Source organism: Lentinus tigrinus (assembly GCF_003813185.1).
Source record: "Lentinus tigrinus ALCF2SS1-7 unplaced genomic scaffold L226scaffold_49, whole genome shotgun sequence".
NCBI lineage: Eukaryota > Fungi > Basidiomycota > Agaricomycetes > Polyporales > Polyporaceae > Lentinus > Lentinus tigrinus.
The window spans coordinates 161,874-187,525 of NW_027137958.1; the positions used below are offsets into that span (position 1 = coordinate 161,874).

The following is a 25,652-nucleotide window of genomic DNA, read 5'->3' on the forward strand; positions in this document are numbered from 1 at the left end:
GGGCGCGCACTGCGCACTGCGATGCGCCGCCACCGGGCGCTGCAAAGCTCCTAGCCAAGGCTGCGAGATAAATCGGAGGATATCACGTCCACGTCCACGCCCACGCCCAAGGGACGGAAGCATTGGCAATACATTACCGTCTAACCCTTACCGAGAACACGATTCCTACCACTCCCAAAGAAAAAATCCCATGCTACTAGTGCTCCTCCTGCCTGTCAGAGTGCGCCATCGAGATGTCCCATCCATGATGATTTGCCCCTGGTGCTGAATCCTGATGCCTCTGTCGTCCAGGAGCGCTCTAGCAGGAGTCTGATGTCGTCCGAAGGTCCTCCAAAAGGGCGTTCGGCGCAGGCGTTCACGCCGCAGGACACCCCCCGCACATTCCATGCCCGCACCCAACACAGCTCGCCACGCCGATCCCAAACGTCCTCAGCACCAAGCTCACCACGCTCACCACGCCCTCGCCCAGCACGAACCCACTGGCGACGACGATGAGCCTGATCCCGCCACTCTCGCGCCCGACGCGCCGGTAGTACACGTGCTCGACGAGCCCGCCGATGAGCCGCGCGAGCGAGAAGGAGGGCGTGTTGAGGAAGCCGATGGCGAACGCGACGCCGGAGGGGATCCATTTTGCGTGCGGCCAGGCGGAGCGCGTCGTGTAGGCTTTGAAGGCGGCGATGCCCCCGAAGAGGAGCGCGAAGGCGAGCATGAAGGCGCTGCTCTTTTCGGGGAGCTCGCCGTCGCCTGTCGTCATCCCGGACGCGGACACGAACACGAGTACGGGGTGGACATTGAACGTTGGACGTTGGACGTTGATGTTGAACACAAAGACAGGTGGTCAGTAGTCTGTGCGAGTGCACTGCCAAGGAGGGGAACTTACGGAGCAGGCGCGCGAGGCCGAGCCAGACGTACGCGGTCGGCGCTGGGAATGACGGGCCTGGGATCTCGTATGCGCGCTGGTAGAGCGTGTAGGCGGTCGTGGTGACCACGATCGACAGGCAGGAGCCGATGAGCTGGCCGAAGAACTGCGCGCGGGGCGAGGCGCGGATGAGGTGGCCCGTCTTGAGGTCCTGCATGAGGTCGCCCGCCCTACACGGCAAGGTAGCGGGGCGTCAGTCTCGGTCACTCGGTCATGGTCCCGGAGCATGGATACGTGACGGCTGGACGGTGGGAACGGATGGAGACGATGAAGTGATGGAGCGAAGAGAAGGGGGAGAGAGAGAGGAAAGAGGGAGTGCACGTACTGCTGTGCGCCGGCCTCGGCGACGCCGCCTGCAATGATGTTGGCGACGATGTTGCCCGGCTGGATCCACGCAAAGAAGAGCTGGCTGATCTTGCCGAGCCCGCTGACCGGGTTCAGGTCCGTCTCTCCAAGAGCCCGCACTCTGCGCAGCCCCGCGCCCCGCCACGATCATAACACAATCACCAGTGACGAGTGACGGGTGACGGGCGAATGCAGAGTAAGGTGCAGAGTATGTCAGTCAGCAGTCAGCCACAGACGGGAGCCGAGACACGCACCCGAGGACGCTGAGCAGCCCGCCCATGATAAAGCCCACGAGCGTGGCCCACGGCTTGATGCCCTCGTCGCCAAAGACGGCCCAGACGAGCACGGTGCCGAGGACGATGCTGCCCGCGAGGCCCCACACGACCCACCTGGTGGGCACGAGGCGCTCCTCGGGCTCGTCCTCCTTGCTCTCCTTGCCGTCCTCGTCGTCGTCTGCTGCGGCGCGCACGCCGGCGAGGCGCAGGTACACCTTGGCGTAGACGATCTCGGCGACGACGGGGACGAGCGAGACGAGCGAGTCGGAGCACATGATGGCGAGGGAGACCCAGAGGATCCAGCCGCGGGCGCCGGTGGTCATGTCCCCGACGGGGCCTGGGGCCCAGCCGGCGTGCTTGGAGAGCGGGGAGAGGATGCCCCAGCCGACGAGCATGCCCTGGTGGCGGAAAACGTGGGTTAGCGGCTGGAAAAGGAAGGAGCGGGTAAGGGGTGGGTGCGTACTAGGTTCATGCTGAGCGTTGTTGGGAAGCCCATGATGATGCCTTGGCCGATGTATGATAGACTTGGGGTGAACCACCAAGACCACTGCGATGCCAGGTACGTCCCGAAGAGAGGGATCGTGAATACAACTGGGAAGAAGTACGCAGCGAGCTGTCGATAGAGATCAGGTATCGATCCCAATTCTATCGCTGCGGCAACTGACCGTCATTGCGCCAGAGGCAGCAAAGCTCCAGGTAAGGGCGCTCCAGCCCTCCTTCTCTTCTACAACTTCGACTTCCGGGACTTCGGGTACGTGCAGCGCGTCGGATTCATGGGGAGTCGGTGTGGGTGTTAGTGGGGTAGGGCCGGTCAAGTGTGCGATGTTCTCGTCTTCGTCCGTAGCGAGCGCATTGTATGCGTTACGGTGCCGTAGGGGTGGCTCTGGGGGCGGCATCTCGTGCAGCACGGAGATGAGCTGGCCGGTTGCTGTCCCGGATGGGAATGCGAGTTGCTCCTCGATGATCTGTGAGGAGGGTGAGTGAGGTGCGCAACTAACGCTAGAGTGATGCCAGCGTCACGTCGCTCCGGATCTGACACGCATGACAACCGTACTTACCACTTGTTTCCGCAAAGGCGGAGACAGAAACACCCTACACACAGTGTTAGCTTGATTAGTGCACTCATCGGTGCGACGTGAGCCTACCCGAAGAATGCAACTGCGCAGGACCAACCCACGGCTGCAATCCACGAGAGGTGCACTGGCGGAACACCATCGCGCTCCTCGTCGAGCAACCCAAGCGCAGGCAGGATCCCGACAAAGCCTGCCGCAAGGGGCATCTGCATATGCGCAAGCATCATCAGCGAAAGCGTCCCGACCGCACAAAGCACTATCAAGCGGAGCTCACGGTGCCGGTGGCGACGGCGGTCGTCTGGAGGACGACGTTCTCCTGCGGCGACATCGGCTTGCGGAGGAGGCGGGAGAGGAGGAAGCCGATGAGGGCGGATTGGAGGGACATCCTGCAGCGAGGGATGACGCGGTCAGCGGTCAGATACGTCGCGTGTTTAGTTGGGATATGGGTGCTGACATGCTTATCCAGCCGGTCTGGAGGCCGAAGTAGAGGTTCGTGAAGCATAGGAGGCAGCCGATGAGGAGGCCGAGGGCGACTGCTCTGAACTGTGTAGATGGAGGTGTTGTGGGTACTACTTTCTGGACGAGGACTGGTCTCTACATACGGTGAAGTCGGCTTGGCTGCCGTCTAGCGGAGAGCGTGACTCGGAGCGAGCACGTCGCCTGATAAGCCTTGAAGAGACATCAATATTGCTGTACTACTCTTTTCATGCGTCCTACTGACCTGAAGAAGCCCGAGATACTCATGGCCGTGCTATCATGAACGCCGTGAGGAAGATGTGGTTTGGATACAAAGCAAGTCCGACGTTCTCGGAGTCGGATACACGCTTGCTCAGCAAGCAGACAGGCGCCCGAGTAACTGAGTCACGGGGTATGACGGCATGTCTGAAGCGACTGCGCAGCGGCAAAGTTGCGCAGGGAGAAAGAGACGGATAGATTGTGAAGATACATTGGCAGTATACAAAAAGTCGTGAATAGTCGTTAGTGCGTGCGTGCGGTAATGTGACTACGTGAATAGGTGGATAGCAAGTGTCCGCCTTGTCCGTGCAAGGGTGTCAGAAATGTCAGCGGGGAAAGTGTCACTGTCCATCTAAGAATGGCCCTCGCGGTGGTCGCAGCCGCTCCAAAGATAGATGAAGCGGCGTGCGCAGTCTATGTGCTGGCAAGAGGCCTACTATGCGAGGGCGAGCCATGCACCGCCTGTGAAGGCCGCGCATAGTGCGGTGCCCACGGCGAGCCATCTTGGATGGAGTGACCAGCGGGAGAAGGCAGAACTTGTGATGACGGCGACGGTGTTTGAGCCGACGGAAGCCTTCCAGGAGGTGTAGTCGAGGATGGTGCCCGGGGGAGCAGTGAATGTGCCGCCGGTTGTAGGAGCGAAGGTGGGGGTGAAGGTGTCTACGATGGCCTGGGTGTTTCCTGGAGAGTACAATGTGAGTAGAAGAAGGAGCGGAAGGGACGGAAGTGGGATGTACCGGCAGCATCAGTGGTGGTGTAGGTGTACTCTGTGAGACCTGTACCGGGGATTGCTGGCTGGCCGACAGGTCCTACCTGGCCTTGGTCGGGGGTTGTAGTGGTGGTGGTGGCAGTAGTCGTGAGCGTTTGCCTGGGTTCCGAGGAGGTTCAATGGATGGTCTCAAACACGCAAAGGCAAAGGATGGACTCACAGCGTCTCTGTGGTGGGAAGGCCCTGCAAAGGATCGACGGTGATGACCTCGACTACAGTCTGACCCAACCTAGAGAGGAGGTGAGTGTTGAGTGGGCGGAGGGAAAGCGAAGGTTAGCGGGCGCTCACTCGTCAATGGTGGTGACCGTCTGTGCATTGGCGCAGAGAGCACAGAGCGCGAGTACGGCAGCGGCGAACGCGAATGGCCTCATCGCAGAGCAGAGCAGAGCAGTGGTCGTCGTCGTCGTTGTGTGTGGTGGACGTGCGAGAGCAAGGACGGGGTGTGGAGCTCTGGTCCTGCCTCCGCATGCGGCGCCTCGCAGAATTAACCGTACACTGAGCGCATGCCGATCCGTGCCGAGGCCCGTGGGAACGCAGCTGCAGCCGAGAACGAGCTGGAATTCAAAGTCCGCGGATTGTGAGGACTGAGTCGCCCGGGGTGAAAATTCGATGGTGGGCGATCGATTGGGATGTCTCCTCGCCCTTTCTCTTCGTCCTCGTCTCCCATCTGCCTTCTGTGCGGCCTCGCGACTGCCAGCGTTCGATAGCCGCAGGGCCCTCCACGTCTCCACCGTCCTCTTCGCAAAGAAAAAGAACGCGATGCCCCCAAAGAAGGCCCAAGCCCCGGAGAAGAAGACTCTCCTCGGACGGCCAGGGAACAACCTCAAGATCGGTATCGTAGGTCTGTTTCACTCCTTGCGCTCTCGGTCCGCGCAGCTCACCCCGACGCGTCAACAGGTCTCCCCAACGTAGGAAAGTCTTCCTTCTTCAACGTCCTCTCCAAAACCGGTCAGTTCGCGTACTCTTGTGCACCGTGTCTCGCAGCTCACATGCCTGCCCATTAGACCTCGGAAAGGCCGCCAACTTCCCCTATGCTACCATAAACCCTGAGGTATGCCCCCCCTCCTTCTGCTGACGTCACGCGTATACTCCCTGTGTCGCTAGTCCATAACATCCACTTACTCACAACTCCCAGGAAGCCCGTATCCCTGTCCCCGACGCTCGCTTCGAATGGCTCTGCGAAACCTACAAGCCCGCCTCTCGCGTACCCGCCCACTTGACTTGCATCGATATCGCTGGTCTTACCGCTGGCGCCTCAACAGGTGCAGGTCTCGGTAACGCCTTCCTGGCCAACGTCCGCGCAGTAGACGGTATCTTCCAGGTCGTCCGCGCATTCGACGACGCAGAGGTCATCCACGTCGAGGGCGACGTCGACCCCTGCCGCGACATGGACATCATCTCCACAGAGCTCCGCCTCAAGGACATCGAGTGGGTCGAGAAGCACCTTGACGGCCTCAAGAAGTCCGGCCGTTCTCTCGGTAACAACTCCCTCGCTGACAGGCAGAAGAAGGAGGAGATCGCCACAGTACAGAAGATCTACGACGTCCTCACAAAGGACAATAAGGACGTCCGCAAGTACGAGTGGACTGGCAAAGAGGTGAGCCTGCGTCCTACGAGCTCTCGGTGTCCTACTGTACCCCTTCGCTTCTCTTGTGATGATAAAGAGCGCCTGTGCTCGATATAACCCAGCTCGTCGACGGCGGGAGTAACGCCCCATTATGCCTATGAGATTATGGATTCTTCTGACTTTCTGTCTTCATCCGTGTCCTCAATGTGTTGCTGACCCCTCCTCTTCCAGGTAAATACAGTTTCTCTTCCAAGCACGGCGCGACCCTGCCTGCCTGATGACAAAGAGCCCAAGGCTCGAATAACCCAGCTCGTCGAGGCGGGAGTAACGCCCCACATGCCCATGAGAACACTTTCCATCTGATCCTGCACCCCCTTCACTCCCTCCCTTCCTCCCCCAAAATCCGCATGCTCACCCGCTCTTCACACGCACACAGGTCGACGTCGTCAACGGCCTGCAGCTGCTCACCGCCAAGCCCGTGACGTACCTCGTGAACCTCTCCGAGCGCGACTACGTGCGCAAGAAGAACAAGTGGCTGCCCAAGATCAAGGCGTGGATCGACGAGCACAACCCCGGCGACCCGCTCATCCCGTTCTCCGTCGCCCTCGAGGAGCGCCTCGCGCAGCTCGCCACCGACGAGGAGCGCGCCGAGGAGGAGAAGACGATTGGGGCAGTCAGCGCGCTCGGCAAGATCACCACCGCGGGGTACACGAGTCTCGATCTCATCCGCTACTTCACGTGTGGCCCGGACGAGGTGCGCGCGTGGACGATCAGGAGGGGCACGAGGGCGCCCCAGGCGGCGGGCGTGATCCATACGGACTTTGAGAACAAGTTTGTGTGTGGGGAGATCATGGCGTATGAGGACCTGCATGAGTATGGGAGCGAGACCGCCGTCAAGGCCGCGGGCAAGCTCAAGCAGCAGGGCAAGACGTACGAGAGTGAGTGGTGGTGGTGTGTGCGCCGTTTTGGTTAGTGCTGACGACGTTTGCTGGTAGTGATGGACGGCGACATTGCGTACTGGAAATCTGGCGCGTAGGGCTGGCTTGTCTGGGATTGCGTGTGTCGGGGTTTGTGGATACGTCGGAGTGCGGGTGTAGGTTTGTGTATAGTGTACTCGTACGGTGCAGCAGTCAATGCAAACGATCTAGAAGTTCTAAGGGAGGTCGAGCCAGCCTCGAGGGTACCAACCGTCTTCCGCCTATGTAATCGCCGTTGCCGCCTGCGTGAAAGTTGAAAGTTGAAACAACAGTGTGTTGATTGACGTGCTTCGGGTAAGGAACTGTGGGAATGGTAAAGAGCGGATTACAATCTATCTGTACAGACAGTCTGTACAGTCTGTACAGTATCGAGGCGCGGCGTCCAGGAGAACGCGCAGCGTCTACATGGGATGGGCGGAAACACGGCTGACTGCCCAGAAGACTAGTACGGGAGCTCGCCGCCCTTGAGCACCTTCATGTCCAGCTCGTCGGGCGCGTCGTACGACTCGCCGTGGTCGGTGTGTCTTACGGTCTGGCGCGTGACTTCGATCTACCGGGCAGCAACAACGAGTGGGTCAGATATGCAAAAGGGAGAAGGGAAGATGCGACATACGACAGGGACTGCACCGCGAGGCGAGGAGATGGTGAACTCGGGGCCGCCGCGGCTGTTGGACGAGAACATGCGCCCGCCGCCCGTGTTTTGGCTCGCGTTCCGGAGGTGTGTGCGTGCGTTGAGGGATCCGAGGAACGAGTTTGCATACACTTTTGAGTGCGGTTGAACGGTGTGGGCGTTTGAATGAGAGTATAAGTATGAGGTGCTCGAAGGGCTGCGGCAAAGAGACTCAGAGGGCGTACGTTTTGTCTGGATGGCGAAGAACCCGAGGAAGATGAGGCTGTCTTTCTTGAATGCGAACTGTAAACGCCGCCAGTGAGGTGTCTGCTATGCGAGTGGCGCAGAGAAGGGGGGACGTACCAATAGTACGCAGACCAATGATGCAGCTCTATAATGTGGTACAGTGAGTACTATGAGAAGGAGCGGTCGACTCCGGACCTGGGCTTGTGCATGATGACCTACCCGGTGATCGCGCCCGTGTTGACGGTATACACTAGGATCTTGTTGACCATGCTGTTGGACTCTCTGCAAACACCGGTGTAAGCCGGCGCTATCGACGACTGGGAGGCCGCATCGAGAGGGCTATGTACGCACTTGTGGAAGCCGGTCCGATTCCGCTTCAGGTAGAAAGTCAGCGTGAGGGCGACGAGCAGATCGACGAGAGCCGCGGCGCCGAGTCCGCCGCTGACCGTTGCCTACATATCAGATCGGGTAAGGAATGGGTAGGCAATTGTGAGGGACTGGGCGACGTACGAGGCCGACTTTGAGCTCGCGGAGCTGGAGCCAGTTGGGGTAGATGTAGGTCAGGCAGGTGGACCCTAACGCGATGTCAGCGTAACGCAGTCGTGGGTATTCTGCTGGGATGCGTACCGATACCGAAGCCTAGAGGAGGAGTTATGTCATTCGTGAGACACTGCTGGGTCGCTGAACAGTTTGTACGGTTACGAACCTACTCTGGCCAGAGCACAAAATGCCTGAGATGGACCATGGGCACGTCAACGAAGAGCGTTCCGGGGTCACGATGGCGGAGTCCAACTCACGATCACGGCGGACCATAGCGCAAACCTCCCGCTCACTGTCCAGAGCAGTCAGGAATCCCCACTGTGTTACATGTTGGCAAGCGACGTACCGACGTATACTCTCCATGTATAGTACCTGGCATGCTCGCTGAGCACCCGCGACCTTGCCAGAATCAATCGAGAGCACTCACCCTTGTACACAGAGCGCGACTGCTACCTATAGCTGTACTTGAGAACGCGTCCGGGCTCGTGAGAAAGACGGCGACTCACGCTAGATGCGATCGCGACCTGCGCCGGCCCCGAGAGAAGATGACACGGATCAGACGCGCAGTCTTTCGAACGGTCGAAGAACAAAACAAGCATGCATGGCCACTCACACCGACACTCCTGCACCGCCACGACGGCGAAAGTTCGTAAGAACATCTCTCGAGGAACCGGAGCACGCACCAGTGGACAGCGATGAAGTTGGCGAAGTCGGCGAAGCCGGAGATGAGGTATGCGTACACGAACTGCATGCAGAACGCTGTGTGTACTGTCTCGAGGATCCTGGAAGCAACGCGCGCCGGATATCGCGTCAGATGTTTGTTGCAGTGGAACCTCTATGGTGCGGACTCACCACACCGCGGTCACCTTTCAGCCAGTGTATCTGTCAGAAAGGTTTCCGGAATGCGCGGAAGGGAACGAACGACTCACGAGGAACCTGAGCAGCGGAATGTCGTTGGGATACTTTTGGTAGTACATGAACGCCTGCAACGTGGTCATCCCATACAAGCTACGAGAGCGAGGGTAAGAACGCAGCTCGGAGGTTGCACGAGGCGCGACACTCACATGCACGCAAAGAATATCGAGACTAACAGCCCGCCCATAACCCCCTCGGCGGGGTTCCCGGCACCCAAGTCGATAGGCAGGGATGCGGTAGGGTCGGAAGCGCTCATGGTGGGCAGGGGGAGGAGGGTGGAAAGGGCGGGCGCAGCGGGGGCATTTGGGGTATTTGACTGGTGCGTGCGATCTGTAAGGAAGGACCTTCAAGCGTATGTTCTCAGCCGCTTGGGCCAAGCACACAAGCCTCAGAAGGCCGGGCGTGGGGCGCCCGTTGATGTGGGCTTTGTGGGCGAGACGATCTAGAATCTAGATTCCATGTAGAAGCCGGGACATATTTCACGACGACGCATAGTCAAACCCCCTCGTCCAAGGTGGCACGGTCCTCGCGGTATGGGTGGGTTGTGCGCCCGATATGTACTTACCGGCGGTGCGCTCGCCGCTCGGGGCATCTGAAGCATCTGATCAGTATTCTGTTGCTCCGCGGCGATGATGGATTAGACTACTGGGTGGTGTTCGCATCCTGTCGTGCCTGGTAGTTTTCATAATGGGCGCTGCTGTTGGGAAGATTCGGCAGGGCGCAGGAAACCAAGACACGGAATGACGACCTTGAGCTGGAGGTATGCCACTGCACAGTGCTAAGATGGTTACGGTGACGACAGCGGGGTACGACTGTGTACTTACCTGCGTTCAATGCCACATCGCCAGTGTGGGGATCATCCGGCGTCCGTCGATCACATGGCAATGGCATGTCGGTGGCGTCGAGTCGTCCGTTTATCCTTAAAGCACCGAAAGACGGAGCCGGCTTGGCTGGCCTTCTCGTGAACGGTGGCGGCGCCCTGGCGTGAAGCGGCGATCGTCCAGACGACTGGGAAGACGGAGGCCGAGGTCGCACTCCGACGGGTCTTTTGCCGCGAATAGCGGAACGGAGCCGCGCCGCGAATGTGGGAGAAGTTGAGTATCGCGGCTTGTCAGTGATGGGACCATGTGTAACTTCTTGAAGAAGCAGTCGCGTATGTATATGCACCGGACCCGCCCCGGTACAGCGCGGATCTGCACACGTCGCCCTGGGTTTTGGGTGCGACAGTGTTTGACAACGTGAGAAAACAGACTCACCTCGAGCAAGCAAGTTGCGCAGGCAGGACTCGCGCTGCGGGAGACCTGCATGGATGGAGAAGATATTCCAGGGAAAGAGGTTTACCGCTTGTGGCAGTGTTCAATTCGGATCTATTGGCTTGATGAGACGTCGACAGCTCTATTAGCCGGTTGCGCATAGTAGTAGTGCACGCTATATTTCATGCCCTCACTTCTGCTCTCATCCAGAAGAAGTGACTTGTGGCATAGTACCCTTGTCTACGAGATCCTCTTCGCCAAGTCGAAGAACGAAGATGGCGATGCGGCTCAAACTCGATACACCACTCATGAGTATTAGTATGAACACGATCCCGCCTCTTCTTAACTTGAACATGAGTTTGAAGCAAAAGGAGCGAGTTACGTACATGCTAGACACGTGTCTGCTAGTGCTAGGCGATTGATCGGTTCGTGAGTTGCACGCTCAACGTTGGCCGGTGTGTTGCAGGGGTACGTCGATGTTTGCTAGTGAACGTGTGGACTGTGTAGTAAACTAGACGGCGCTGTGTCGACTTGTCCTAGTTCTAATTGGAGATGTTGTTATGTCCCCGTCGAACCGCTTCCGACATCCTACAAGAACATGCGCCTACCCCTAACCAGCGGCAAGCGTTCAACATCAAGGGGTGCACAATCCGGAGGTAAAATCGTACTCGCCGCAATATATAAGTAGGCCAGGGTCACGCACGCCCCACAGGGTCACCGACCTGCGAAATGAAATTGCCCGATCTTGTGGTCGTCCATGTATGCCGATCGGAAGAAAACAGGCAAGGGGGAGCAAACGCACCTGACATATGTTCCGCCTCAAAGATGTGCTCGGACTGAGTACGCGAACCATCAATGGTATCTCTTGCGAAACGGAACGATACATTAACTGCTTCAATAATCGAAGCTCTGGCCAACGAGCTGTTCGCTCAGCTTCCATAGCCTCGCTGCACTACTCTTGTCAAGCACATGAGGTTTCGTATCCTCCTCAGGTGCACGCTGGCAGTCCTGCAAATACGCCCCGTTGTGTTCTGGCGAGATGTCCAATGCAGCTGTCAGCTAAGAAGGGTGCCAATTGATAGCCAACTTCACCCACCTGCGAGCTTGGGATCAAACGCGGCGACGACATGGGTTGCTGTGCCTTGAGAGAGAGTCTTCCACTTGAAACCCTCAGTGCCCTGCTTGTGACCCATTGACTTGTCGAGGGCCTCTGCGTATCATATGTTAGCATCATGCGAGTTGAACACGGTAGTAGGCGCAATGTGCCGGGAACTCAGTACTCACGCAAGTCGGCAAAGTCGTCCTCGACAGCGGACCGACCGAGATTGGTCATGATGACGCCTGGGTGGAGGGAGAACGCAGTGAGGCCTTTGGATCCCAGCCGCTGTGCGAGCTCGACGGCGAAAAGGATGTTCGCTGTCTTCGACTGGCCATATGCGATCCACTTGTTGTAGACCTTCCCGCCCTGGGGGGAATCTTGTCATCAGCGCTGTACGACACACCGGATCAAAAAAGAACGGTAACATACCTGGAAGTCGAGGTCATCCCAGCGGATGTCGCTAAGTCGGTGCCCGTCGCTGCTCACGCTGACAACGCGAGGCCCCGCACTCGATTCGAGCAGCTTCGGCATGATCAGGTTTGTGAATAGGAAGTGGCCGATATGGTTCGTCCCGAACTGCATCTCGAGGCCTTCGGGGGTCTTTCCATAGGGAGTAGCCATGATACCGGCATTGTTGACGAGGACGTCTATAGGCCCAGACCAAGAGAGGACCTCCGCCGCCGCCTTGCGGACTTTATCCTGGGAGCTGAGATCGAGCTCGAGCGTGCGCGTCGCGATGCCCGGATGGGCAGCTTCGAGAGCCTTGGCCGGCTCAGCGAGTTTGGAGGCACTCCGCCCCGCGAGGACGAGCAACTTTGGCTGGTGTGCGGCAACGACCTCGGCAAAGTGTGCACCAAGGCCACCTGGGGTTACGCCAGTGATCAGGATGGTCTTTCCAGCGATGTTAGAGAAGAGAGCGGCGGCGACCTCCTCGGCAGTGGTGGAGGCGTTGAAGCTTGGGTTGGAAGTGATGGATAGGGACATGTTTGCGTAGATCGTGTTGTCGGCTGGGGGTGCACGCTGCTGGGACACAGAATTCTTATATACTTCGAGCCTCAGCAGGCCTCAGCTTTGGAAACACCTTGTTGGGTTCGCCGAGGCTCCTGTGGTCCCCTGCATCGTGAGGGAGGGTGACGTAGACGGCCTGCCGAATCCGATCGGAAGGCCTACTGCGCCCGATCCGGGCTACAGAGGATACACTCCTGCGATTGACTAGTGTTAGTAAGCATCCGTGTACTTTGGCCCATGGATAGCCATCATCGATCAAATCGATCAATGGGAGAAAAGAGAGAACGACTGACTAAGATACAGCGGATTGCTTGTGGGTCTCTCCGCCGTGGGAGTGTATGCCAACAGCCGCCTTGGACTCGGAAGGCTCATGGTGAGTCCGTGGTGAGTCGATCAGTGACAATGAGCGTTAGAAAATGTTCAACTCAGTCGCAAAGAAGCTACTACTACATCGAATGGAGTCACAGAAAGCAGGGTCATAAGTCATCAATGGATCGTAACGGGAGGTGCAATAAAACTGTCAGCGCATCAACGACAACGACAAGAATAGGGGGTCTGATGAGTACCGTGGCGTGCACATAGGAGTACTAAGTAAGCAGATGGGATCATAGACAGATAGGCAGGATAGATTACAGTCGTAACATGGTATCGAAGCGCTAGCGAACGCACAGAAGAAGGTATAGACTGTCAAACGAAACAGTTCAGCAGCAAGGAGCCAAAGCATTGACAAAAGAATCCGAGTCCAGAATAATATCACCAATCATCGTCGCGCGACGTTCGTCGAGCTACGGTTGCGGATGCCACCAGTCACGTCCGTCTGCAGCGTCTGCAATCGGCCATCCTCCTCCGCGAACGCCAGGCTGTTTCGATAGCCTCCCGCCAAAGCAGTGTTGCTCCCGTTCTTCTTAGAGTCCAACGAGAACGCATTCCCCATCACGGGCATGCTCAGCCGTCTAATCCATCCACCTCTCGGCTTCTCCGGGCGGAGCATAATGGGCGGTTCTGGGGGACGCGTAGCTCGCGGAGACGAGGGAGTGGCCCTGTACTTCGACGCAGAGCACGCCTCGCATCCACAACATGACGCATGGTCGGTGGGTTGCTGAGAAGCTGGTGATGACGGTTGGCTGGACGGTTGCCTCGACACAGCCTGTGACGAAGGAGGCGGGACGAGATGAGTCGCACTCTGCGAATACGAAGATGGGTAACGGGACTGCAGCGTGTCGATGGTTGGCCGCTGTGTCGTCGACACCCGTGGACCGCCAGTTGCCCTGGTACCATCGTTAACATAGCCATCGGACCTCGCTGCCGTGCCTCCCGTGCCTCCACGAGCGTTCAGCAACTGCAGGCGCTCCCTCTCGAGTTCACGCGCTCGCTGCTCGATCTCGCGCTCCTTCAGACGAAGCTCGTGTTCCCGCTCCCGGAGCTCGAGCTCCTCGATACGTTGCCGTCTGACGGCAAGTTCATCGGCAGATGGTGTTTGAGGCGTCGTAGAGTATCGAGATGAAGCGGTCATCGACGAAGGCTCTGGCATCCGAGAGTACGCCTCCACAGACGGTCGTCTGCGTCCTCGTGTAGGCGAGCCGCTCGTCGGCTCATATCGATTCGCCAAGTTCGACACGCTGATGGGTAGTCTAGGCAATTCCCTAGGCGGGGGCGACCGTGGTGGTGGTGAAGATGGGCCTGGTTGCTGCATACGAAAGTCAGCACCACATGCATTGGTCTAGGTTCGCGGAACTTACTCGAGCATAACGATCGCGCAAAGCAGCCACCATACTACCAGTGCTCTTTCCCGTGTCATTGCGTTCCACAATTCTCCCTAAGGATGGCTCCATTGTCCGCACCCGGGACGATTCGCTGCTTCGTCGCACGCCAAACTCAGCGTCGTCTATATAATCGCCTCTCCTGTACGAGGAAGGAACGCTGGGCGACGGAGTTGTGACTTGTTCGGGAGTAGGGGCCCCCTCTCTTTCCGGGTCCAAACGTGTTCGGCCCATCACTGGTGACGAAGAGTGCGATGAATGACTTGTCTGAGAGTACGAAGATGGAACCGGTTGCTGTCGGTCGCGAAGCCCGGTATTGAATGATGTATCTGGCTTCATGTTAGAAAGGTCTCTGGAGGTATCCGAGGGCGCCGTCATGGTCGGAGGAGTGGCCAGCTCGGTGCGAGGAGTAGGTGGAGTGCGGTTGTCCTCGGTCAGAGCAAGGGTAATGAGGGCACTGTCCGGGATGGGAGATTCTGTTAGGCGCGGGAAAGGTGTAAGACCAGAATCTTGCGATTCAGGTGCAGGCTCAGCGAGTGTGTTCTGATTGCCGGTCTGCAGTGAAGAAGGGGGATGAGGAGCGTTGGAATTGAATCGACTACCGTTGAGTCGAGGGATAGGGAAGTGTGTAGGTGGCGCAGGGAATGCAGCGAGAGAGGCGACGCGGTCCTAGTCTGTATTCTTCCCTATCAATTATCCCTCCATATGCTTAACTGGGCGGCAGAATCTTACATACCTTCCTCCTCAACTAGAAACCAGGGAGGAACCTGGAGAAACAGGCTCGCCATGCGGTGCAAAACGCTGGTACGCAACGCCTCTCGCATCCGTTCATAATGGGCATGCGTGCAACACGACAAACGCTCTGGACCGCTGTTCAGACTACGCACACCGTCCGCGTTCATGCAGACATTCGTTCGCCCGGAAGACAGGTATCGGTATCGCCTATGTATACTTCAACAGAGCGACTAGGTCAGGCGAATTCGCGAGCTTGAGATGCCTTCATGCTCGTCAGGTCAAAGTCACCCTGTATCCGGATTGGGACGAGCAGCGGGATGAAGATCATCAGCGGGATGCCATAACATATTGAGCCGGAATTCACTCACGCTCTCTGGCGACTGCGGCGACTTTGACCTGTCGTCCTCTACGACTGTGTGCTGGTACACCTCTAGCTGGGGGCGCATCGTTCCACCGTCAGCAGGCGAGAACATTGGAAATGAGCAGACCTGGGCAGGCAGGCCGATCGATAGAGGCACTCACTACAGGCATACGAGGTGCGGAGGACGAGAACGTGTGGACACTCTTGCTATTGCGCATGTGCGAGCGGGCGTTGAGGGAGCCCAAAAATGAGTTGGCGTACACTGGCACAGAACGGGACATTGTTTCAGCAAACCCGAGATAATACTAGAGTAGAGCGTACATTTTGCCTGGATCTCAACCAGGCCAAGGAAAGTGAGACTGTTCTTCTGGACTGCGAACTGTGATGCGAAGACTTCAGTACCCAATTTCCAACGTTCGGCGAGGATGCACACCAACCAGAATTACACATAAGAGGGACGCCGTGCTAGAAGCCGGCCGAGGTGAGTCGCAATCTCGTGTTGAAATCTATACTACCAAGATGGACTGACTCACCAAGTGATTGCGCCCGTGTTGACAGCGTACAACAGGATTCTGTTGATCATGCTATTCGAATCCCTGATTGATGCCCACGGCCTTCTCAACACATCGTTCATATGCAATGAACATTGACGTACTTATTCCAGGAGCCGGTGAAGCGGCGGCGCTTCAAGCACACTGTGAGTGTGACGGCAACCAGTATGTCTACTAGCGCGGCGGAACCCAGTCCTCCGCTCACCGTGACCTGTGGTCGCAAAGTTAGGAGATGACACATGTTGAGCGAGACTGGAAGATACCCACGAGAGCGGACCGTTTCTCCCGCAGAACTGGCCACGAAGGATAGATGTAGCAGAGAGCACACGACGCTGGGTGTGGCGAGTCGACTTGTGAGGGAACTTCAGACCATTGGTGCCAATTAGTCACACGTACCGACTCCGAAGCCTGCAAGTCAAGAATCGGTCAAGTTGGGAACTGTGAAACTCATAGACGATTGTGTCCACGAACCTACTCGCGCAAGTGCGAAGGTACCCTGTGTAGTATGTTTGTGAGATCAGGTTCGAAGAGCATAGGAAACAGACGAACAATTGTGGCTGTCCAGATGACGGAATTCTCGCTAACTGTAGGAGTTGAGCTACGGGCCGTGCAGTGTTCTTGGAGAGGTGCCTACCGATCCAAACCCTCCAAGTGTAATAGCTGTGGTGTCTACTCAGCATGCCAGTTTTCCCACAGTGATGATTAGAGGTTACCCTTGTACGCATAACGCGATGCTTGCCTGAAGGACGCGTTAGTCCTCAGAACTCTTGAGCTTCGACGGTCGTTACGCACACTACATATTACTGTGATCCCGACACCCCTGCCATCCAGAGGTCAACGTGAGCATAATCGGGTGAAGAAGACGGCATCTGTACCAATTGATGTCGAGGAAAACAAGATAGTTGTTGAAACCCAGGATAACGTAGTCGTAGATAAACTGCATGCAGAACGCCGTGTGTGTTGTTTCGAGTAACCTGGCGAGGATGTCTATAAGTAACACAAGCATACTGGACGAAGTGATATTGTTGTCCCACCATACAGTGCCTACGAGTAGCTTCAAGAACATCCGGTCCTTCGGGTACTTCTGATAGTAGATGAAAGTTTGAAGTGTCGTGATTCCGTACAGTCTGGATGTAGCGTCAGCCTAGCGGGAGGATGACGGCTGCGAACAACGTACATGCATGCGACGAATACCTCAATCAAGAGGCCGCCCACGATTGGGACAGCGGGGTTGTCCATTGTGAGAAGCCACGACGTTACGCGAACCTGGGTCGCAGAGTGGCGAGCGGACTCGGAAGGCGATGGGTGCGCAGACTCAGGCTCGGGGGACGAGACTTGACGCGGATACGGATGAACAGCCTCAGATAAGAGGAGCTGAGGGCGCTACGCGTTGTCATTTAGTCGTTTATTGCGTCTTCTTGTACTCCAGGAGAACGTTGCGGGAGCGTTGTCTGTGCGCAAGTTGCGCTGGGATAGGCAGGGAAGAAGGACCCCGCGAAGCTCAGGCCCCTCGTGAAGAAGCAGTCGGAGCTGGGAATGTACGGCGAGCTTGGGAACTCGAGAAGCACGGAGCTGGGAGAAGAAGGAAGCGGTGACACCCTTGCGCCCGGTCCCGCGTCCCACTCTATAGATGTCGGAACTTGCGAGGGGCGGAGAGGTGGAAGCTGTGGGGTGGGAACAATCGGAGAACGCAGAAGAGAGAGTGGCTGATAGAGTCGGATGACGGTGGATGGTCTGGCGCGAGACCGATGATTGGGATAGCACGAACGAGTCGATTGAGGCCACCGAGCACTGGGGCTGTTGAGTGGCTGGAACCTACAGGTGGTGTTACCTAGGCTCAATCGCATGCACTGCGCCTGGGAAGTGAAGGTGGGAGAACGGGCAGTCCGGGGCACCGTTATCTCTTACCAAATGGGTATGTGCGCTTTCATACAATGTCGCTGGCGAACTTGTGGAAATATGAGCTACAAAGCGGTCTGCTGAGTGACGAACAGAGAGGCGATTCATCACGACATGCTGGCAAGAATGCGTGTAGAGATGCTTACCGAACATGCAATCGGCAACGGCGGCCTTGAGGACCTTCTGCACGTTGCTATTGGTCGCTCGGAACCATTGGATTAATCTCATAAGATTCCATGCATCATTTGACTGACGCTCGCACTTAGGTAGGAAAAGTTGTCACCTGCACCCGGTCACTAAAGAATCAGTCTGAGTAAGAGTAACTGGCACTCTGGGTAGCTTATTTTGCACGTCTGAGTTCGTAGTTCTGCACTCGCAGATCGTGCACAGTAGCGAAATTACCTTGAGGAAGTAGCATCCGTTGGATAACCATGGCTTGGTGAGGGTCACTCGATCGGCTGAGAATCATGGGGCGTCAGATGCATAAGGATGGACAAGGAATAACCTAAATCAATTGCGACCGTGAATTCCGTACCCACACGAACAAAGAGCTGGGAGCATACGAAGACGACGGAGCACGTTGGTCACCAGGACACTCTCCCGGTATCCAGTGAACTGTTGGTGAGTATCAATCCCTCCGCAACTCGGGGTCGAGGTACTTCATCCGCCCTCGGCCCTTGAACCGCACGCCCCCGCTGTCCCTCGCCCGTCGCTCCTCTTCATCCTTCAGCCGACGGGCCACGCGCTCGAGCTCGCGTTTACGTGCCGCTTCAATGCGCTCCTGCTCCTCCCGCTCGAGCCGCGCATCATACTGCGACTCTGTCTCGCTAACTGGCTCTGCAGCCTTGTCGCGCGAGGGCGAGCGGGTGCGTTCCTTCTTATGCTTCTTCGATTTGGATTTTTTGTGCTTCTCCTTGTCTTTCTGCTTATGCGACTTGTGACGTTTACGTTCGTGTTCCGTATTAGAGTCTGGGGTCCGGGAACGTGATCGAGAGCGGTCGGGGGAGGCAGATCGGGAACGTGAACGTGAATGGGGTCGTTTCTTGTGGTGACGGCGAGCGTCGTCAGAGTCAGAATCGCTCGGACTTGCCGATGCGGATTCCGCTGTATAATTGGCATTAACAACACCGATCAACAGAGATGGATAAGGCAGCATACGCTCAGGTTTCTTCGCTTGTGCTTGGGCACGGAGCATGAGCTCGCCCGAGTTGGAAATGACGACGGGCGCGCGTGGTCGGTCCTTTTCATCCGTTGGCACTTCCGCGATGCGTTCTGCGACTTCGTAGCCCCGAATGACGCGACCAAACACGACATGCTTACCTGTATGCATACGCTCAATTAGACTTCTGACCAATGTCACGTTGAGGCGAGTACGTACCATTCAGGTGCGGGCAGTCCCTTAACGTGATGAAGAACTGTGAGTTGTTGGTATTTGGGCCCTTGTTCGCCATGCACAGTAGCCTGTGAAGACGAACGTCATTGTTATGAGGACAATGGCGTCATGAAAGGATCTCGTAGTAGTAGTGGACTGACCCTGCAGAGTCGAGGGGACGAGAGAGGTCTTCGTCTGGGAAGGGCCCGCCATAGATGGATTCTCCGCCCGTTCCGTTACGCTTCGTGAAGTCTTCGCGCGTCGGACAAAGGTAGAATGAGATTGAAGCAGCATGACGTCAGGAGAATAGAGGGGAGCACATGGACTTGCTGAGATGTGGAAGACTGGGTAGGAATGTTGAGAACTCACCTCCGCCTTGGATCATGAAACCCTTGATTACCCGGTGAACGATGCTGTTTTTGTAGTACAGCGGACGCTCCGAGATGGGAGATAGGCCTTTCTCTCCAGTACATAGCGCACGGAAGCTGCACGGACCAGTTAGACGAACGCATGTAGTCAGACAGGATTGTGGACGGACTTCTCGCAGGTCTTGGGAGCGGTGTCATTGAAGAGCTCGAAGATGATCCTGCCTCACGCGTCAGCACAAACTACACAGGACAGTCGTCTCAATCACCTTCCAGAGGGCTGGTTGTCGATGGAGATGTCGAAGAAAACGCGTGGACGGACCATGGTCGTTGTGACCGAGAGCGGGGGAGGATGTACCGTGCCGTCACCAGTGAGTTCGAAATGGGCGCTACAGAACTGCATAAGACGCCGAGCGCATGCCATCAAAGCGCGATTGTGTTGAACGCGATCCCAAGAATCAAGATAGACAGCTCACACCCGACACTAATCTCTGCCAAAAAATGGCCATCTGACTGATACACATAATCTCATCTACACAAATACAGAGTCATACACCAACTCGTCGTGCGAATACCGTAAAGAGCACTCGCACTCCGGAGTCATAAAACCACAATACCGTGACATCGACATAGTACATACCAACATCAGGACCCTACCCGTGAAGCTGAGTTCAAGAGCTTCTACGCCTGCTTAGACGTTGGGGCTGTAGGAGAGAGTTAATCGGGGATCCCGGCACTGAGAATTATGTATGGAGCTTACACGCGAGCGATGGTCGTGGCCGGGCCAGGGTCAGTCGGGAAGGTGGGGAACGGAGTCTCAGCGCACTATATGTGACAGTAAGTTTCGGCAACGTGCATGAGAAACACCTTGACTTACAGCGGGTTCGACGTCGCGCATGGACTTTCCAGCCGGGAAGTGGGGGCGAGAGGCCCTCGGGAGGGGCGGAGGCACCGGTATGACCTCGGAGCAGTCAATGAGAGTGCTGTTGTCGACACCAAGGACGGCGAGGCGGCCGAACACGTCCGGGAACGTCTCCTGGAATTTCTCCTGGTCGTTCGTGAACGACTGCCATTCGCAGGCGGTGCGGTTGTCACGCGCGATCAAGAAGTCGGACTGGAGACGCATCTCACCGCGCAGGGGGGACAGGACCTCGCCTTGCTCGCCGCGACGACCAGGGAAGGACGTGCCCTTGAGCTGCGTCTCAATGAAGAACTGGGTGTCGAATATCTCCGGGGTCGAGTCGAAGGGCGTGCGCGGGATCGAGGGGTCAACGAAGTCCGCCGCGGCGATGGTGTGCGCGGAGAGCAGCCAGACGACCTCGAAGTCCTGGAAGCCGACGTCGAGGAGACGGGCGAGAATCTTGTCGACAGAATCTGTGCACCCATTTGTCAGCGTGTGATGGCCGATATATCAGACAGGGAAGGCAGCTCACCGAACGGCTCGGGAACCAGGCCGTCGGGCGCAGCCCGTTTGGCATCCTTGCGGCCAAGCATGAACTCGACCTGGGGCGCACCAGGGCACAGAGACAACCCAATTGCGCCGGCGAATTGAACGCTTCATCCCATATAAGTGATGGTGTACTAGGGACTAAAGGACTTGCAGACTTACAAGTCAGCAGTCGAGATGCTGTGACGCGCAATGATCGGCTTCTGGAGCTGAACGATCTCGTCGGTGCCAAGGTTGGCGTGGAAGTTCGTCTCGGTCTTGTCGAAGAGAACGATAGAACCATCGGCTCCTCCGCCACTGTGGGGAGGTGTTCAGCATAGAACCTCTCGTGGAGCGCTTCCCATAGTGAACACTGACCCGAACTTGCCCTCAGCCTCGAGCGCAGGGGAGAAGGCGACAGCGTCGTGGAAGGTCAGCCGGAAGGACTCGTGGGCTTCCTCAGCGCACTGGTTGTGGAACAAGTTCTTGATGATGTCGTCCCGAACGGGGAAGAGGGCGCAGCACGCCGCGTTGGTCGCGGTGTTCTTGCCGTCGGGGCAGGCAACGCGGCGAGTGAGCGCAGCTGTTGTAACAGCGCCGTCAGAACGTCTGCAGACTAGTGAGTGGGTATAAAGGCCTGCATACCGTTGGCACCCTGAAGGGCGGCGACTAGAGAGAGTGCGGCGAGCAGAGCTTTGAAGGCCATTGCTGGGGCTGTTGTGCGGGAGGCAGGCGGGGAAAGCTGAGTGCTCTGAAGAGACAACTCTGCAGAAAGTGATCCGCCTTTTATATCCTGAAACTCAAGGCGTTGAGGTCCAGTCGGTGGGTCAGAAGGCCCGGCATCCATGCCTATGAGGAACGACGAAGCCAATGAGGACGCATCTGTTTGATAATTTTCGGGGCCGTGCGCGCGCATACACCAGCACAACGGCGGGCAGACACGTCCTCATCGTCGGTGTGGTGGTCGATATTGCCGGTTCGTCCAATGAACACAGATACTCGAGGCGTTCAGCACCTTTGGACCATGTGGCATGTCCGAGTCGTGTGTCCAAAATCGAGGAAGATTTACCAGCTCTGTGAATATTACGACACGTACAATGCTATCAATGAAGTTAGACAAGACGGTTCTCTGCCCCTGACGGGACGGGTACGCACTGCCGCACCTTCAGTGGGAGCATGTCTGTACTCGACTGCAGGCTGAGCTACCATGATGCGCGATAATCTTGCTATCGCCAGTGCGATCAAGGTAGATAACTGAAGCTTGGCTTGACGGCGGCATGGGTAGCGTGCAGCCAGGGAAAAGATGCAAGACGAGGAGCCGGTAAGCTGGTTGTGGTGGTCATTGACTCGGTTGTCGAAGTATGTACTTCCTAGGGCGTCTATCCTGGGTTAACTATTGACTACTTACGTAAGTACCGTCAAGTAGTACTTGCTAGTAACTTCAAGTAGATCCTCCGGCGCGGCTCACTTTCGTACTCTCACCACCGTCCTTCTGCTAACCTTGGGTCTCAAGCGGATGACTTATCTCCGTTGTATTGCATGCTTCGCGGATGCTGTTTATTCACTCCAACTCGTGTAACAGGATGCGTAAATGTGCCGTCGCAGGGGACAAGGCACGCCAAGTGTCTCAGTGTCGCACCTACGTGCGATTTTTCCAACCGAACCCACGGTATGGTTAAACAACCTCGGGTCGGGTTCTCATGTGAATTCCGTGTGTCTCATGTGCGCGTGAGGAGACTATGATACTCATTCATCAGGGTATCCACACCGAGGCCGTAGGTGCGGTATCGGAGGAATTGTGCTCCTGCATCGTCGCGTTCGGGGACTAGAGGGACTAAAAGTCCGCGCTGACTGGTCCCCCATCTCACCCTCTGGCGCTTTGCTTGACATGGAACCCCTTAGGACGCCGTCTCCTCCTCCTCCTTGTGTTCTTTGGCTTTCTTGTCAGTTATCATAACGATAGTTGGGAAGGAAAGGCCGGTGTAAGGTATGTACTGTGGCTTATGGAAGCAGACAAAGTATGGTGATATGGTGTGGGCTGACTAGCAGTCCTCTTCAGATTTTGCTCAAAGTGGCGCTGACAATGCGGGTGCGCTCGACTTGAAGGACTTGACTTGAAAGGAGGCGGTGCCGCGGTCAGGGACAGCTGCGAATGTCCGGACACAGCAAGCGTCGACACGGTCGCTGATCCTCTCTCAGGGTCAGTGTAGTCAAAGGCTCTGAGCGTCGGCCCTGACCTGACGCTTGTTATAGGTTATGCCATCCATATCTTAGGATTGAAGGTGAGCTGTCACGTCCTCGTCTCGCGCCAGGCATAGTCGCGGAACAGGTTTGGATTGTGCAAATGGCTCAGCCATGCTTCCCCCCTGTTAGCGCCTTGAAACTGTGGACTGCGGCGGAACGAATACCACAAACTGAATGTCGTGCCGGAAGGCGGACAAGTTACCGGTTGACCATCACCACCAGCAGGTACCTTGAAGCCTCGGAGCCGTTAGCCTTCTAAACGACGATCAACAGCTTGAGAACCGGAGCAATAGAGTCCAAGGCCATGTATTACAACTCGACTGGCGTCGTCCAAGTTTGTCTCGTCCGAGGGTCATCCGTTTTCGCCTGTCATGTCTATTTCATCCGAGGGGCGTACTTATTCTTGCTGGCCCACCTTCTGACCTGCCTTGGCGCTTGAGGTTTGCTCGCCAACTTCTCGAGTGTCAACAGGCTGCGTGCCAACATGGTTAACTTGCTTGAAGCAAAGGGACAAGTTGGGTTACGAGTATTGCGGCTATTACGTATATAGACACGTGTCTGCGCATACTAGTGCTAGGCGATTGATCGTTCGTTCGCGTCCGTTGACTGTGCCAACACCCTGGCCAGCACAGAGGCCGCTTCAAATTGGACGTAAACATACGTCCAATTTCCTGACATGCATACCATCATCGTCTGGTTCGCTGAGGAGCGGACAAGGACGACGCGGGTGGCGGCGCTGGCTAGCAAGATGGGATATGATACGTACGATGGGGTGTGTAAGGCGGGGACGTCCCCGGGAAGACTGGCGGGTGTATGTTCACGACGCCGTCGCCATCGCATCGCACCCCGCCCAAATTAACTTGACTCTGAGCAGTCCTTGCCAAGTTGCCTCTCTTCCTCCTCCTTCGTTCACCCTCTCTTGCCCTTCCTTCTTTTCTTTCTCCTCTTCCCCCCTCCCCTCCCCTCCGCGCTCTCCGAGGCGGCCTGTCTCTCTTTTACTTCGACTTCGTACGCCAGCGGATCCTCGCGCGTACCCACGACCCACGACCGGAGCGCGTGTATCAGCTCGTCCATCGCCCATCGCCCATCTTCATGATCTTCTGAGTTCCTCAGGAGCTCCGTACCTGCTAGTGCACGGCGTGTATTGTGTGCGCGGGCGAGTGCTAGTACCAACAAGGACATCTCTTCCCCTCCCGAACCGCGTTCGCGCTCCCAATCAGCCATCCGAGCAGCAGCTCGCTGTTCGCGCTACCAATCAGACTTCCCTGTCCGACGCGAACGTAACAAGTCCCACCGTTTCCCCGGCGCAGCGTGCGTCTCTCGTGTCGCCTGTTGGCTTGTGGACAGCTGCGATCCGACTCCGACTTCGAACCCGTGTCCGCGTCCGGTTCCGAGCGCGGTTTAAACGGCAGTCCTGGCCCGCTCCTCCTCCTCACACACCACGGTCCCGTTCGACCTACGCGGGTTGAAGGACAGGACGCGCGACTCACTTCGCAGGAGCTTCGTCCGCGACCGCACCAACTCCGACGCTGCTCTGTCCGCACTACGCTCTGCAGGCGCAGCATCCGCAACCGCAAGCACACATTCGAACTCGTTCCTCACGGCTGACACTGCTACTACTACAATGGCAAGACCCGGCAGATCGCGCGTGTCGAGTATGACGGGCATGGGAGGGGTGCTGAGATATAGCGCTGTGGTTCTTGGCGGTGAGTCCCTCAGCTTCTGCTTGGCGTTGCGGCGGGTTCGATCTCTTCTTGGGGCGTTGTGCAGCTGGAGGTGTCGGCAAGTCCGCTTTGGTGATGAGATACGGGAAGAACGTCTTCCTGGAACAGTACGACCCGACGATTGAAGGTACGTTCCATGTCCTCCATGGCGAGGCAAGGCAAAGGCGGCGGGCTGACGTACGGCGCAGAGGAATACGACTTGACAGTCGAGTATGAGGGAAAACGCAGTCGTGTACGTACCCCTTGACATCGTTTCCGTGCAGAAGGGACTCATCTTGAACCGTGGGACAGCTCGAGATCGTGGACACTGCGGGAGTGGAGCAGTTCACAGGAATCAACGAGAGTTATATTCAGGTGCGTTGCGCGCGTTGGTATTTGCACGCGGCTGACGGCATACCTCAGAGGGGGATGGGGTTTGTGCTGGTGTTCAGCTTGACCCAGGAGGCCAGTTTGCGGGACGTGGACCACATCCGCCAGCAGATTTACAGGATCAAGGGCGGTGAGGAGGACGTCCCCATTGTGGTGGTCGGGACAAAAATGGACCTGGTGCGCCCTTTATTCGTCCCTTTGCCGCTCGGCGTGCTAACATGGGGTCTCGATACGCAACGTGAACAGACAGGGGAGCGGGAAGTGTCGAGCCAGCAGATGAAAGAGCTGGCTGTGGAATGGGGCCTCCCATTCTACGAGACGTCGGCCAAGAAGGGTTGGCACGTCAACGAGGTGTTCAATCACCTCCTGGCCCGCATGCGCAAGCGGTACCCGGACGGGATGCCGAAGGGCCACAGGCATAGACGGAAGGATGGACAGTGTGTCATCATGTAGTGCTTGCGCTGCTGGTGTTTGCTTGCCTTTTCGCTCTATGGTCGATGTGCCCGTGGGGCCTG

At 57.0% G+C, this 25,652-nt stretch overlaps 11 protein-coding genes across 11 annotated transcripts; 2 read left to right on the forward strand and 9 right to left on the reverse strand.

Moving 5' to 3' along the window:
- Positions 1 to 49: 49 nt before the first annotated feature.
- On the reverse strand, positions 50 to 3,397 carry L226DRAFT_539969 (oligopeptide transporter). The gene is made up of 12 exons (XM_067681776.1): positions 3,334 to 3,397; positions 3,215 to 3,281; positions 3,067 to 3,155; positions 2,887 to 2,998; positions 2,685 to 2,818; positions 2,598 to 2,631; positions 2,205 to 2,504; positions 2,003 to 2,152; positions 1,519 to 1,937; positions 1,245 to 1,385; positions 881 to 1,089; positions 50 to 744 (listed from the first exon to the last, which is right to left on the reverse strand). Exons 1-12 carry the CDS (start codon positions 3,354 to 3,356, stop codon positions 356 to 358), a joined length of 2,067 nt encoding a protein of 688 aa, XP_067529863.1. The 5' UTR covers positions 3,357 to 3,397; the 3' UTR covers positions 50 to 355.
- Positions 3,398 to 3,461: 64 nt separating this feature from the next.
- On the reverse strand, positions 3,462 to 4,606 carry L226DRAFT_280174 (uncharacterized protein). The gene is made up of 4 exons (XM_067673561.1): positions 4,405 to 4,606; positions 4,277 to 4,345; positions 4,085 to 4,215; positions 3,462 to 4,028 (listed from the first exon to the last, which is right to left on the reverse strand). Exons 1-4 carry the CDS (start codon positions 4,485 to 4,487, stop codon positions 3,784 to 3,786), a joined length of 528 nt encoding a protein of 175 aa, XP_067529864.1. The 5' UTR covers positions 4,488 to 4,606; the 3' UTR covers positions 3,462 to 3,783.
- Positions 4,607 to 4,706: 100 nt separating this feature from the next.
- On the forward strand, positions 4,707 to 6,905 carry L226DRAFT_539970 (cytoplasmic protein). Its single transcript, XM_067681777.1, has 6 exons — positions 4,707 to 4,957; positions 5,014 to 5,064; positions 5,121 to 5,167; positions 5,252 to 5,713; positions 6,120 to 6,621; positions 6,679 to 6,905. The coding sequence occupies exons 1-6, from the start codon at positions 4,726 to 4,728 to the stop codon at positions 6,717 to 6,719; spliced, it is 1,335 nt and encodes a 444-aa protein (XP_067529865.1). The 5' UTR covers positions 4,707 to 4,725; the 3' UTR covers positions 6,720 to 6,905.
- Positions 6,900 to 9,440, reverse strand: L226DRAFT_280182 (uncharacterized protein). The gene is made up of 18 exons (XM_067673562.1): positions 9,121 to 9,440; positions 8,986 to 9,064; positions 8,909 to 8,922; positions 8,740 to 8,838; positions 8,670 to 8,679; positions 8,563 to 8,580; positions 8,484 to 8,509; positions 8,403 to 8,428; positions 8,314 to 8,348; positions 8,223 to 8,247; positions 8,144 to 8,155; positions 8,027 to 8,091; positions 7,868 to 7,968; positions 7,736 to 7,798; positions 7,649 to 7,661; positions 7,516 to 7,522; positions 7,274 to 7,422; positions 6,900 to 7,210 (listed from the first exon to the last, which is right to left on the reverse strand). The coding sequence occupies exons 1-18, from the start codon at positions 9,225 to 9,227 to the stop codon at positions 7,103 to 7,105; spliced, it is 957 nt and encodes a 318-aa protein (XP_067529866.1). The 5' UTR covers positions 9,228 to 9,440; the 3' UTR covers positions 6,900 to 7,102.
- Positions 9,441 to 9,461: 21 nt separating this feature from the next.
- Positions 9,462 to 10,606, reverse strand: L226DRAFT_539973 (uncharacterized protein). The gene is made up of 2 exons (XM_067681778.1): positions 9,796 to 10,606; positions 9,462 to 9,739 (listed from the first exon to the last, which is right to left on the reverse strand). The coding sequence occupies exon 1, from the start codon at positions 10,276 to 10,278 to the stop codon at positions 9,892 to 9,894; it is 387 nt and encodes a 128-aa protein (XP_067529867.1). The 5' UTR covers positions 10,279 to 10,606; the 3' UTR covers positions 9,462 to 9,739; positions 9,796 to 9,891.
- Positions 10,607 to 11,118: 512 nt separating this feature from the next.
- On the reverse strand, positions 11,119 to 12,307 carry L226DRAFT_471938 (short-chain dehydrogenase; the record flags this gene model as incomplete). Its single annotated transcript, XM_067676423.1, has 4 exons — positions 11,119 to 11,255; positions 11,321 to 11,434; positions 11,509 to 11,689; positions 11,753 to 12,307. The coding sequence occupies 4 exons, from the start codon at positions 12,305 to 12,307 to the stop codon at positions 11,119 to 11,121; spliced, it is 987 nt and encodes a 328-aa protein (XP_067529868.1).
- A 695-nt stretch (positions 12,308 to 13,002) lies between these two features.
- L226DRAFT_280656 (uncharacterized protein) lies at positions 13,003 to 14,749 on the reverse strand. The gene is made up of 2 exons (XM_067673563.1): positions 14,071 to 14,749; positions 13,003 to 14,018 (listed from the first exon to the last, which is right to left on the reverse strand). The coding sequence occupies exons 1-2, from the start codon at positions 14,467 to 14,469 to the stop codon at positions 13,092 to 13,094; spliced, it is 1,326 nt and encodes a 441-aa protein (XP_067529869.1). The 5' UTR covers positions 14,470 to 14,749; the 3' UTR covers positions 13,003 to 13,091.
- On the reverse strand, positions 14,738 to 17,056 carry L226DRAFT_280860 (uncharacterized protein). The gene is made up of 18 exons (XM_067673564.1): positions 16,916 to 17,056; positions 16,773 to 16,865; positions 16,614 to 16,712; positions 16,531 to 16,558; positions 16,452 to 16,477; positions 16,373 to 16,398; positions 16,288 to 16,322; positions 16,210 to 16,234; positions 16,135 to 16,146; positions 16,006 to 16,070; positions 15,843 to 15,949; positions 15,721 to 15,783; positions 15,625 to 15,652; positions 15,509 to 15,566; positions 15,349 to 15,449; positions 15,195 to 15,260; positions 14,828 to 15,115; positions 14,738 to 14,772 (listed from the first exon to the last, which is right to left on the reverse strand). The coding sequence occupies exons 1-17, from the start codon at positions 16,975 to 16,977 to the stop codon at positions 15,062 to 15,064; spliced, it is 948 nt and encodes a 315-aa protein (XP_067529870.1). The 5' UTR covers positions 16,978 to 17,056; the 3' UTR covers positions 14,738 to 14,772; positions 14,828 to 15,061.
- A 1,050-nt stretch (positions 17,057 to 18,106) lies between these two features.
- Positions 18,107 to 19,707, reverse strand: L226DRAFT_539977 (uncharacterized protein). Its single transcript, XM_067681779.1, has 7 exons — positions 19,644 to 19,707; positions 19,548 to 19,595; positions 19,379 to 19,494; positions 19,171 to 19,261; positions 19,016 to 19,098; positions 18,796 to 18,957; positions 18,107 to 18,741 (listed from the first exon to the last, which is right to left on the reverse strand). Exons 1-7 carry the CDS (start codon positions 19,697 to 19,699, stop codon positions 18,266 to 18,268), a joined length of 1,032 nt encoding a protein of 343 aa, XP_067529871.1. The 5' UTR covers positions 19,700 to 19,707; the 3' UTR covers positions 18,107 to 18,265.
- Positions 19,708 to 20,065: 358 nt separating this feature from the next.
- On the reverse strand, positions 20,066 to 21,506 carry L226DRAFT_575760 (peroxidase MNP1; the record flags this gene model as incomplete). The annotated part of the gene is made up of 7 exons (XM_067685245.1): positions 20,066 to 20,078; positions 20,135 to 20,199; positions 20,252 to 20,748; positions 20,808 to 20,929; positions 20,984 to 21,118; positions 21,179 to 21,383; positions 21,446 to 21,506. The coding sequence occupies 7 exons, from the start codon at positions 21,504 to 21,506 to the stop codon at positions 20,066 to 20,068; spliced, it is 1,098 nt and encodes a 365-aa protein (XP_067529872.1).
- A 3,162-nt stretch (positions 21,507 to 24,668) lies between these two features.
- Positions 24,669 to 25,590, forward strand: L226DRAFT_471936 (ras-domain-containing protein; the record flags this gene model as incomplete). The annotated part of the gene is made up of 6 exons (XM_067676422.1): positions 24,669 to 24,750; positions 24,815 to 24,895; positions 24,957 to 25,000; positions 25,060 to 25,122; positions 25,171 to 25,314; positions 25,384 to 25,590. The coding sequence occupies 6 exons, from the start codon at positions 24,669 to 24,671 to the stop codon at positions 25,588 to 25,590; spliced, it is 621 nt and encodes a 206-aa protein (XP_067529873.1).
- Positions 25,591 to 25,652: the final 62 nt, after the last annotated feature.

Excerpts from the sequence above, each read along its gene's own strand:
- L226DRAFT_539969 (XM_067681776.1), bottom strand. The coding sequence starts at position 3,356 with ATGAGTATCTCGGGCTTCTTCAG. Across the intron at positions 2,632-2,684 it reads TGCGCAGTTGCATTCTTCGG|GGTGTTTCTGTCTCCGCCTT; the intron begins GTAGGCTCACGT and ends CACTGTGTGTAG. Across the intron at positions 1,386-1,518 it reads GGGCTGCTCAGCGTCCTCGG|AGTGCGGGCTCTTGGAGAGA; the intron begins GTGCGTGTCTCG and ends GGGGCTGCGCAG.
- L226DRAFT_280182 (XM_067673562.1), bottom strand. The coding sequence starts at position 9,227 with ATGAGCGCTTCCGACCCTACCGCATCCCTGCCTATCGACTTGGGTGCC. Across the intron at positions 8,248-8,313 it reads CGCTATGGTCCGCCGTGATC|GCATTTTGTGCTCTGGCCAG; the intron begins GTGAGTTGGACT and ends GGTCCATCTCAG. Across the intron at positions 7,969-8,026 it reads GCGAGCTCAAAGTCGGCCTC|GCAACGGTCAGCGGCGGACT; the intron begins GTACGTCGCCCA and ends TCTGATATGTAG.
- L226DRAFT_280656 (XM_067673563.1), bottom strand. The coding sequence starts at position 14,469 with ATGACGGCGCCCTCGGATACCTCCAGAGACCTTTCTAACATGAAGCCA. Across the intron at positions 14,019-14,070 it reads TGCGCGATCGTTATGCTCGA|CAACCAGGCCCATCTTCACC; the intron begins GTAAGTTCCGCG and ends TTTCGTATGCAG.
- L226DRAFT_539970 (XM_067681777.1), top strand. The coding sequence starts at position 4,726 with ATGGTGGGCGATCGATTGGGATGTCTCCTCGCCCTTTCTCTTCGTCCT. Across the intron at positions 5,168-5,251 it reads ATGCTACCATAAACCCTGAG|GAAGCCCGTATCCCTGTCCC; the intron begins GTATGCCCCCCC and ends CACAACTCCCAG. Across the intron at positions 5,714-6,119 it reads ACGAGTGGACTGGCAAAGAG|GTCGACGTCGTCAACGGCCT; the intron begins GTGAGCCTGCGT and ends ACACGCACACAG.
- L226DRAFT_280860 (XM_067673564.1), bottom strand. The coding sequence starts at position 16,977 with ATGGACAACCCCGCTGTCCCAATCGTGGGCGGCCTCTTGATTGAGGTA. Across the intron at positions 15,567-15,624 it reads CCCTCTTATGTGTAATTCTG|TTCGCAGTCCAGAAGAACAG; the intron begins GTTGGTGTGCAT and ends TTCGCATCACAG. Across the intron at positions 15,261-15,348 it reads CCGCACCTCGTATGCCTGTA|CTAGAGGTGTACCAGCACAC; the intron begins GTGAGTGCCTCT and ends ATGCGCCCCCAG.
- L226DRAFT_539977 (XM_067681779.1), bottom strand. The coding sequence starts at position 19,699 with ATGGTCCGTCCACGCGTTTTCTTCGACATCTCCATCGACAACCAGCCC. Across the intron at positions 18,958-19,015 it reads GGACTGCCCGCACCTGAATG|GTAAGCATGTCGTGTTTGGT; the intron begins GTACGTACTCGC and ends GTATGCATACAG. Across the intron at positions 18,742-18,795 it reads ACAAGCGAAGAAACCTGAGC|CGGAATCCGCATCGGCAAGT; the intron begins GTATGCTGCCTT and ends CCAATTATACAG.
- L226DRAFT_280174 (XM_067673561.1), bottom strand. The coding sequence starts at position 4,487 with ATGAGGCCATTCGCGTTCGCCGCTGCCGTACTCGCGCTCTGTGCTCTC. Across the intron at positions 4,216-4,276 it reads CTTCCCACCACAGAGACGCT|GCAAACGCTCACGACTACTG; the intron begins GTGAGTCCATCC and ends CTCGGAACCCAG. Across the intron at positions 4,029-4,084 it reads CACCACCACTGATGCTGCCG|GAAACACCCAGGCCATCGTA; the intron begins GTACATCCCACT and ends TGTACTCTCCAG.
- L226DRAFT_539973 (XM_067681778.1), bottom strand. The coding sequence starts at position 10,278 with ATGCAGGTCTCCCGCAGCGCGAGTCCTGCCTGCGCAACTTGCTTGCTC.